We start from the raw sequence: 11,135 nt of genomic DNA, 5'->3' as shown, positions 1-11,135 counted from the left end.
ATGGATGGAAACAAAACCTTTCCCAGTGACTTCACCTTTGTGGGACTCTTTACCCACAACAAGACCTCAGAGTTCCTTTTCAGTGTTATATGTGCCATATTCTTCATGGCCATAGTAGCAAATGGGCTCATGATCTTTCTCATTCACATAGACCCTCACCTCCACACCCCCATGTATTTCCTCCTCAGCCACCTCTCTTTCATCGACATGATGTACATCTCAACTATTGTGCCTAAGATACTGATTGATTACATCGTGGGCAAAGGGACCATCTCCTTTGTTGCCTGCACAGCCCAGTACTTTCTCTACATGGGCTTTGTAGGGGCTGAGTTCTTCCTGCTGGGACTTATGGCCTATGATCGCTACGTGGCTATCTGCAATCCACTCCGTTATCCTGTCCTCATGAGTCGGAGGGTCTGCTGGTTTATTCTGACCAGCTCTTGGTTCGGTGGGGCTTTGGACAGTTTTCTCCTCACACCTATCACCATGAGTCTCCCATTTTGTGCATCCCACAAGATCAATCACTTTTTCTGCGAGGCTCCCACAATGCTGAGGCTAGCCTGTGGTGACAAAGCCATATATGAAATGGTGATGTATGTCTGCTGTGTTGTGATGTTGTTGGTCCCCTTCTCTGTGGTGATCACATCCTATGCCAAGATACTGGTTACAGTACATCAGATAAAGTCTGAAGAAGGAAGGAAGAAGGCCTTTGCCACTTGCTCATCGCACGTGATTGTGGTGACATTGTTTTACGGGGCTGCCTTGTACACCTATATGCTTCCCCAAGCATACCACACCCCACTCAAAGATAAAGTCTTCTCAGCCTTTTACACCATCCTCACCCCCTTGCTAAACCCTGTTATTTACAGTCTGAGGAACAGAGATGTGGCAGGGGCATTGAAAAGGGTGATAGCAAGACATAGAGGGACCTGCAGTGTGGAAAGGAAACAGTTACAATAAGCCAAAATCCCTGTGCCTGTCTGGATAGAGCACAGGTGACCTGAATAATGAACACTTGCTTGGGCAATTTCAAAGGCCAGTTCCATGAAATGCTGCATCACCAATGCTCACATCGAAGCTGAGAAGCTGCAACACATTGCATGTGTAAACAATGCTAGCTGCTCATCAGTGTCACAAGTCTTCTCCTTCTTTGTTTCCATTGGCTGAAATTCACTCTTGGGAATTCCCTCACTGCAGTTCATGTACATGGAGGTCCAAAAGTGTGTGGTTAATATTACTTATCAGCCCTCAGTAACCTTATAAGAACCTGGGAACTTAATGACATTGTTTAGTCTGTTCAATGATGGAGTTTATGAAACTCTTATGAATGTTAACATTTAAATGACAATAACACACTATAAAGCTCCACAGGCAATACCTACAGATAGACAACACTGGAATTTATAAAATCCACACATCTTTTTCTGGAGTAGCAATTGAAAAAAGCTCTCCTTATCTAAAGTTGACAGTGGGAAAGAAAAGAGCCACATTTATATGGCTTTTCAAAGACCAAATTACTACAAAGCAAGGGTTCTATTGTATTTCTTATTCATTATATTGAGGTATATAGCAATAGATATTTGAGAAAGAAATAGTTTATACATGAGCAGTTTCTACAACTGCCCCAGGTTTTTCTCTAAATCCTGGTGATTCTTGGACTCTCAGTGACCAGGAGGCATAAGGCCACCTTCTTTACAGTTCCAGAGGAGTATTAGATACAGCATTTTTTTTTCTCCACAGGACTGGCTTTTTTATTGGATACATAAAATGGGAAAAAGGGCTTCACACCTGTAAGTTGCAACCAAAAAGATCTTTTTGGAGACAACCCGATACCATTTCTGTTTTAGTAAATTAAAGGCTGTGAAAAATATTTAGAGTGGACCTGATCATAAAAAACTACATTTCCATTGTCTTAGACCCACTTTGTGTGGAATAGTGCCAGACTTGACTTCAGCCTCTTGGACAAAATCCAAGCTGTGTGCAGCAATGCCTGCTGCTCTGACAACACTGAGAAGTGGACAGAACTGCGCTGTCCATTGTACTGAAAATACTGCCAGGCATCATTTACAAAATTAGTCAAAGGGAGTCTTTTCAGAGCTCTGTGTTAGCCTGAGCAGTCGATTCAGGAGGCAGACCTGACTGTGTTAACCACCACAAAGAAGAAGAGGAAGACAAAGGAGGAGGAGGAGGAAGAGGAGGAGGAGGAGGAGGAGGAGAAGTTGAAGACGCCCTTCAGTGACTCCATCTGGGGAATTTTATGAATTTTAAACTTGAGACTAGCCCATAACACACCACATGTGTGAACGTAAAGTTGACCAGTGATTATGGAAATCAGTGTGGAGGTTTCCCAAAAAACAAACAAGCAAACAAAACAGGCGGTGTACTATATAACCCATGCATACCCTGTTGTGCAAACACCCCCATGCTAGTGTGATACTTGAAAATTAGTTTATTGCAGCATTCTTCAGAGCAGCTAAGCTACGGAGACAACCAGCATCCACAACAAAGGAATGGATAAGGAAAGCTGACAGGTACACACAATGGCATTTGTTTTACCCCGTAAGAAGAATGAAGTTATGTTGTCTTAGGGGAAATGGATGCAACATGAGATAACCATAGTAAGTGAATTAAGCCAGTCATAGAAAGACAAATATGTGTTTTTCTCATTTGTAGTTTCTAGATTGTTTGTAGATACATAAAATCATATGAATATACACACACATACACATATGTAAAAGCTGCCATTGCAATGCAATTTCCAATGTAGGAAATGAGGAGAGAAGCCTAATAAATGCGAAAGGATGGAGGGCAGTAATGCATGATAGCTGTGTATCAAGTTCTGGTATACGTTTGTATTAGGTAGAGTCCCTTTCTAAAGAGAACCAATGAAGTGTGTGTGTGTGTGTGTGTGTGTGTGTGTGTGTGTGTGTGTGTGATTATTTAAAGAGAGTTCATTAATTGGCTTTTACTACTGGGGCTGGTAGCGCAAAGTAACAGTCAACAGGAAGTTATTTTAAAGATAGGTAATTTGGGCTGCTTTTCATCCCCTTTCTGTCAGGCTTTTCCAAAAGCCATGTGTTGTTAGGAGCTGTTTCCAGAATGTCTCAAGGAATCAGCTCTGGTAAAAGACTTCAAAACAAAAACTAGGAACTGTAGATTTGCCCATCTTGACTGTTTCTTCTGCTGTGGGACTGTTAGTCAAGACTATTATAGGAGCTAGCTGGACGCTGGATACCCACCAGTGCAAGGACTCAACGGTCATGACCAATGCTGCTTTGGGGAATGAGATCCCCATATCCAGACCCCATTGTATAACATCAAGAGATAAGCAGTATACAGAGAGACAGGGGGCCAGTCCAAATCAGCACGGGGAATGTGCCTTTCCCCCTGGGCTATCCTGAGTGGAGATGGGCATCCACATGAAAAGCTAAGCCAGTTTTTATGGAAGATATATAAGTCTAATATTAGTTTTTACCCAGTCAGTTGTTGGAAACTGTCGTCAAAGAATCCTGAAAGTTCAGGAAGAAGGGTAGACCTGGATGTGTCGAAAGTTTGTTCATAAAGTTTTTTATAAGTACCCAGTTGAGGACAGTGTAGCTTGTATTTATTGAACATGAATTAGAAGAAAATATAATAAGTTTTAGCTTCCCACATGGGTGAGTTGTAGTGTTCATATTTGGTAACCCAACTTCTGAATTAGCTTCTGCACTGGTTCCTAGTGCACTTTTTACAGAGGGAAATAGGCAGCCTATTTGAGAGGGCAAAACATTCCACCCCAAATGTCTCTTGCCAGATTTCAAGTTTTTCAGATGCTGCAGACCTCTGAGGACAGAAATGGTTCCAAATACCTATCTCTTCAAAAGAAGAAGTTCACATGCATCTGTATCAGGAAGGGAAAGGCAGGTGCTTCTTACCCACTGTTGCCACCTCCACCCCTGCACGGCAAGGGTCTGCTGTGGTCCATACAGATGTTCCTGAAGGGCTGTTACCTGGACATCTGTCTGCATAGTAATGACAATGCTTACTGTACACATTCTCCCAACACCACCATAGCCCACCATCTCCTTCCTCCACAGATTTAAGGCATCCCTTTGCTCAAGTCTACATAAAGTTAAATGACCACTTTGCCTCTCCTTAGGTTTCACAGTTGCAGGTCTTAGTCTTGTAACAAAGTATGTATACTTTTTGTTAACTGTTGTCTATTATCAGTTCAGCTCATAGACCAAAATTATTTAACCTTCAAAGGAAAAGTAGTATATATACCTTTAAAACATACAATACCCTGCACTGTATTTCTGTGAGTTCCGTAGTTCTCTTCTCACCAGGGGAAACAACCTTTTGAGCCAAGGCTGTCAGAGAGAATGGAAATGACTGGTTGATTATGTCTTCACATACAGGTGTGTCACACTCCAGTGCAAGGTCTAACCCCTGAATGTTCTCTCAAAAGACTATGTCGTTTAAGTAACTGTGGCTGTGGAAAACTACAAGGGATTTTAGATTAGCCTATTTCTCTTCTCAACCATCATAGGGTTCATTGCATAAAATACACTCTCTGTGATCTGAAAGGCCAGACACGGCATTGTGAACCATTTAGCCATGCCTGAGGAAATAAGACTTATCAAACTTCAGAGTCTAGGACAGTGAAAAATCTTAATATTTTGTGTTCTAGTGAAAATGAGCTAGTGAAATGTATAGTTTGTGCTCATAGAAACATCACCGAAGAATGGAGAAAGTGTGTAAAGATGTTAGGTTGACAATAGCTCAGTTATATGTGTGTTTGTAGCCTTTTACTCTCTATTTTCCCCCACTCTGGCCCCTAATATCTAGGGAAGTATGGAAGGAGTGCCATCTAGCAATGACATAAGAATGCAGAACCATCACAATGAAAGGAGCAACAGAGAGCAAAGCAGGGAGATCAGTGCCTGATAGTCACTAGGGACTTAGTATTTAAGGCAGCCTGGGACTCCCTTGGAAATGTGATTCTTATCCCTGAAGAGCTGTGTTGATTCACATTACCCACTGCAGGATATACTTCCAATGAACTTGATGGCCATGTGTGCAGCAAGTCCATATTTCTCCTCACATCTTCTTGTGACAAATACCAGGAGCCTGACCTTACCAATGAGGTGTTTGCATATAGCACACTCTCTCTCCTTTCATGAACATTCCTTCCAATAAACATGTGAACACACCTCCAGAGAACATTTAGAGTTGTTTTCAGCTGAAGGTATCACCAATAGTGGTAAAGGGAAAACATATGAAGAAAATGTAGATTGGGAATTGAAAATTCTATGTAAGCAATAAAACTACTTTATAATGTTTTTATAGAATGTTTTAATGCCTAGATTTATGTAAATGTTTTTATTTCCTCAGATGAAATGAGATGAGAACTATTTCCAAGCCTTTCTAGCTCTTTTCTTTGCTGGCTCAACTCAGCTGTTCTGGCCCAAACTCCTCTCCAAACTGACTAATTCAAACTGGCTTCTCTTGGCTTCTGACTGAATTGCTCTGCCTAGCCTCACACTAATTCTGGCAATCTACTTTCATCTTCTGCCTCCTTCTCACTCTCAGGCTCATTCCTAGCTTCACCTGAGTAGAGCTTGTTCTCTCTGCCATCTGTCTCTGTAAAACTGTCCTGGTAAGAAACTCTCCATCGGAAATAGTAGGACCCACAGGGTCCTGGAAACCTACAAGAAGAACTTTATGGCAGGCAGATCTGGGTCCTGGGGTCCTCCTCAAACTAAGGCACCAGCCAAGGAGAATATAGGCAGTAAACTTCGAACCCCTACCAAGACCTAGCCGACGAATAGGATATTCTCCACCGTTGAGTGGAGAGTGAGATCTGACTCTCACACGAACCCTAGTGCCCCTTTTCTGACCACGTCCCCTGGATGGGGAGGCCTGGCGGCACTCAGAGGAAGGATAACAAGTTACCAAGAAGAGACCCAATATTCTAAGAGCATATATAGGGGAGGAGGTCTCCCTCAATCATAGACATAGGGGAGGGGAGAAGGGGGGAAGTGGGAGGGAGGGAAGAATGGGAGGAAACAGAGGAAGGGCTAACAATCGAGATGTAATATGAATAAATTAATAATAAAAAAAAGAAACTCTCCATAAAAAATTCTCTTTGTCTTCCTCTGTGTGCCCATTAGGCCTTCCAACCAAGGGGAAGTGATCAAATTGGGGGCACCAAAGATCATGTCAGAGACAGTCCCCTCTCTTTCCACAGCCATGGAGAACAAGCTGCCCACTGGCTATATCTGAACAGGGTGTTTAGGTTTACAACATGCATTGTCCTTGGTTGGTGCAATAGTTTGTACAGCAGCCCCCAATCCAGATCTGATGACCTTGAAGATCTCCTTAGGGGGCTCCTGAACCCTCTTGGTTCTTCTGTCCTCCCTATTCTTCCTTACCACTTTCATAGCTCCACCTGGAGTCCAGCAGCAAGTCAGAGCATCTTTCCTGATCCGCCGCTGCGTGGAGTCTCTCAGAGGGCATCTATGTTGGGCTAATATCCCATGTATGTCTTTCTGGGTCTGGGATACCTCACTCAGGATGACTGATTCAAGTTCCTTCCATTTCCCTCAAATTTCAAGATTTCCTTGTTTTTAATGGCTGAGTAGTATTCCATTATGTAAATTTACCACTGTTTCTTTATCCATTCCTCAGTTGAGGGACATCTAGGTTGTTTCCAGATTCCAAAGGGGGAACAGACTACCCAGATGAGACCTGATAGGTTGTGGTCATATGTCAGGGGAGGAGGTCTCTTTCTGTCAGAAGTCTTGGAGCGGGAATGGGGAGGAAAGGAGAGGGAGAGTGGGAACTGGAAGATACAAGTGAGGGGATAACATTGGGATATAATCTGTATAGATTATAATAAAAAATTTAAAAGTTCTCTCTCTCGCCTTGCATTGCTCTTAAGTAGCCTCTGTTTCCTGTTATATCCTCATGAGAGCTGGACTCATTCTGTCAAATCTCTTCCTCACTTTGCCTGCCCCTCAATTAACATTACTTTCAAACATCGCTGCTTCCTTCTATAGACTAACCAAACCTTCATCATTTGAGATTAAAGGCATGTACTAAGGGTGTGACGGTATTCCAGCCAGACCATACTGAAATCCAGAGCATATAGGCATTTTAGCCGGGTCATATAGACATAGAAGGTTTTTGGATGTGATCACTTGCTAGAGCAGCCATGTTGCTGGATTAAAATGCCTCTACAATTTTACATTATGATTTTTCTAAGACGATAAATTAATTTGGAGCATAGACCTCCTTTCCAATTTGGAGGAAATGTTCTTGCCTATTTGAAAGCTTTCTCAAGATGCCAAATTCTTGCTTCTCAGGAACAGCACCCTTTCCTGTCAAGGGAGTCTGGTTCCCCAGTTCTCCTGACATTGGCCAACTGTCATGGAAGAGTGCCTACCATGACTCAAAAAGAGAATTTTCTGATGACTCAGGGTAGTATGATAAAGAAGTGTTGCCTCATGAAATTTTATGGATCACTGCTAATCTTCAGGCTCCTGGAAGTACAGTGCATAGTCCGACTTTCCCTGTCTTCTGAATCTCCTCTTTGAGGTGATCAGGTTTACTAAGCATTGAAAATAAAATAAATTGAAGCTCCATTTTTTTTTTTTCACATTTATTTATTTTTCTTTTTATGTAGGGGTGTTTTGACTCATGTCTGTCAAGGCACCATATACATGCTGTGCCCAAGCAGGCCAGAAGAGGGCACTGGATCCCCAAAACTGACTTACAGAGCTGTTCCTCTAGAACAGCATTAAGTGCTCTTAACCTTTGAACCATCTCTCCAGCCCTTTGAATTCTAGTACAAAGACCACACAAGATACTATATTATTTAACTTTGGGTAATAATTCTTCATAAGCCATTTGATATCCATCTTTATATGGGAATATGGTGCTGTCTGGGAAAGAGGTGTCTTCAGACAGCACAGCCCTTAACAAAACAAAGAATGCAGTTAGCTCCTTGGCTTGTGAAGTCTGGTAATAGAGGTACAGCAAACGAACAGCCAGTTCAGCAAGTTTTCACTTCACACATAAATCCATAGAGCCTTGCCCAAAGATGCAAAATTATTTCATCTTGTATATGTTTGTGTGTGTGTGTAAGCACATGTTTGTGTCAAGCCTGACAGCCAACATTACATGTAGTTCCTTGGGAACCTTCTGCATGTTTTCTCAGACATTCTCTCATTGGCCTGGAGCTCATCAATTAGGCTGAGCTACAGAAGCGAGAGCTCCAGCAGCTCAGGTCCTTTTGTTCTGCTTCTTCAGTGTTAAGCTTAACCATGTGTGCTGCCCTGCTTTCATATGCGGGTTCTGCAGGCCCAGCTCTGATTGTTGTACTCACTTGGCAGCTTTGCCAATGGAGCTAGCACCTTAGCTTGAAGTTAAATACTTGATTCCTGAGTTATTAAGAGCTGAAATGTGCATCATGTGTTCATGTAATTTTTAAAGCAAGCTCATTTATAAGGTAGCTACTATAAACTTGCATCTCACTAAAGTGAGAAGAATGGATAAAATGAGTAACCATGTGTGGTGGGGGGCATTTCCTTTGCATGTGTCTTGATGCTGGAACCACTAGGGCCTGGTTCCCATCCTGCTACTTGCCCCAATGGCTGCCCACAGCATACTCCCACTTCCTTTGCCTTCTTAAGCCAGGACAATGAGTCTCAAGGATCAGCTGACTCAGTCTTCTCATACATTATAAATAAATAAATTAATTAATTAATTAATAAGTAAAATAAGAGAGGAAAACTCTGAATGGCTGTTGTCATTCATGGTTTTGTTTTGTTTTTCTACCAGACAGAGCTCACACTATTAGGACCCCAATATGGAGGCAATGCATTTGATAATCACCCTGTTGATGTTTGGATACAAAATGCTTTATGAAAGCTCCTGTTATGAAAAGCTTGGTCCCCAGATGCTAGTGCTAGTGAGAAGTGATTGACTCATAAGAAGACTAACTTGATCAATTTGTTAATGCCCTGAGTTCACAGTTGAATGGGCTAGTAAAAGGTCTCTTAGTATTTCATTGCTGTTAGACACCATGACCACTACAAGTCTTATAAAGGAAAACATTGCATTGGGCCTAGCTTACATGCCAAGAGCTACCCTGTTAAGGGACCTCACTAGGCATGCGGGCTGTCTAGGAGGTGACCTGGTATTTTCAAGGTCTTGTACCATGATACAGCCCCAAACTGCTTCCAGCCTGTGACATGCTGTCAGGAGTCACTGATTTGGGGGAAGTTCAGTAGGCATGAGAGATCTCTGGAGGTGATTCGGTGTTTGCAAGGTCTGTATCGTGATGTACCCCAGAATTGCTTCCAACCTCTGGCTGCCCTGTCAATTGTGCTTTGTTGCATCTCTCCAAATCTGGCATTAGAGCCGGGTATGGTAGTGCATGCCTTTAATGCCAGCACCCAGGGACGCAGAGACAGATGAATCACTGTGAGTCTAAGGCCAGCGAGTCCAGGATAGCCAGGACTACATTCATGGCCAGCCCAGTCTACAAAGTAAGTTCAGGACAGCCAAGATTACACAGAGAAACCCTGTCTTGAATAATCAAAAGGAAAAAAAAATCTGGCATTGGTGTGAACTGGCTCATTGGTGTTACTTTCTGGGTATTGACCAGCTCTGATTGAGCAAATTTCTGGAAATTGCTGGAATAGGAGCTGAGAGTTCTACATCTGGATTTACAATGACAGGCAGTAGGAAGTGAAATGGCTCGAGCTTCTAAGACCTCAAAGACCACCTCATAGTCCTGCACACCTCCATCAAAACCACGCCTACTCCAAGGCCACACTTCCTAATAGTGTCACTCCCTGTGGTCCTGTGGGGGGGGGGGTCATTTTCTTTCAAACTACCATAGAAAGTGTAGATATATTGAGTCACTGGGGCATTCTCTTGAAGGTATAGCTTTATCAGAGGCCAGAGTAAATATTTTCAGTTTCTTCTTCCCCCAGGTATTTTATCACGGTGCCAGAAGTGACCAAAACACACTTTGGAAGAAAATGGGTCCATTCAGGTCTCCAGCACTAGTGCTGGTGATGTGGGGAAGGGGACCATGGTCCATGCCCCAGGGATTTTTTTTCGAGTTTAAACCTAATAAGCAGGTTGGGGCTGCAAGACAAAGTACAGTGCTAAGGCAGTTCTCCTGATTCCCATCTGTCTGTGAACTTCATCCAAGGTGAAGAAGAGTCTCACTAGACGTTGATATCATTGGCTAGGCAGTGTCTTTAGACAGATTTCTTCTTTTTTTAAAGTCAGGGTCTCACTATGTTACCCCGGCTGGCCTGAAACTTCACTATGAAGACCAGGCTGACCTCAAACTTTGCCTGCCTCTCCTTCCCAGTTGCTAGAATTAAAGCCTAACATGATTGCCACTAAGATTGGTCTTCACAGAAAGTGCAAACTTGAATTTCTTTGCTAAAGCTGTGGCCATTCAGTCTCTGTTTTTTGGGACTAAGAATCCAGTCTTCATACACATGCTTGCTTTCAAGTGGATTCTGGGCACAGTTTTACTCATATTCCACGCATACTATGAACCCTGTCTTTACAATAGACCCTATACTCATGAAGGGGCTTGATTTAAATCTCCAGTTCTTCCTGGCACATGCTCATTCCTGGGTGTCTTAGGATGATCTCCATAGTACCTTTCTTGTGGGTACCGATGATCAGTCTCCATATAAAGTTATACCATCCTGCTAGCATCAAATAGACAGCCTCTCAGCACCAACCCCAGCGTATCTGAATTCTACTCTCAACGTAATTCATGTGTGTGGGTCGCCATCACACAGAGTGTGACTCCTGAATCCTCACACCCTGTGTAGATCATCAGGACCCAGGAGAGTTTTAGGTCAGCATAGGAGATCAGCTACAGAAAGAATTCAGCTTGTGTCCAAAAGTAGCCTAGAAGTCTGTGCTTAGTGCAGAGTTCAAGATCTGAGACCAAAGTCCTGGCTTTAAGTTCCTATGGGTAAGATTCTCCTGGGGGCAGTGCTGCTTACAGTGTCTCAACTTCAGGGCCTAAGAAAAGTAAAGGAGAGTGAATCCATCCAGTGGGTGTATCGATTACTTTTTGTTGCTGTGATAAAATGCCCTGACCAAAAGCAGCT

At 42.8% G+C, this 11,135-nt stretch overlaps 1 protein-coding gene across 1 annotated transcript; it reads left to right on the top strand.

The window, feature by feature from the left end:
* Nucleotides 1–960, top strand: LOC127187073 (olfactory receptor 2T6-like). Its single transcript, XM_051143318.1, has one exon. It carries the CDS (start codon nucleotides 1–3, stop codon nucleotides 958–960), a length of 960 nt encoding a protein of 319 aa, XP_050999275.1.
* The last annotated feature ends 10,175 nt before the right edge of the window (nucleotides 961–11,135 follow it).

This window comes from Acomys russatus, chromosome 3 (assembly GCF_903995435.1).
Source record: "Acomys russatus chromosome 3, mAcoRus1.1, whole genome shotgun sequence".
NCBI classification, from domain to species: Eukaryota; Metazoa; Chordata; class Mammalia; order Rodentia; family Muridae; genus Acomys; species Acomys russatus.
The sequence above is the reverse complement of the archived record's forward strand: the minus strand, read 5'-3'. Positions and strand labels throughout refer to the sequence as shown.

Coding starts and splice junctions, on each gene's coding strand:
- LOC127187073 (XM_051143318.1), top strand. CDS start 1: ATGGATGGAAACAAAACCTTTCCCAGTGACTTCACCTTTGTGGGACTC.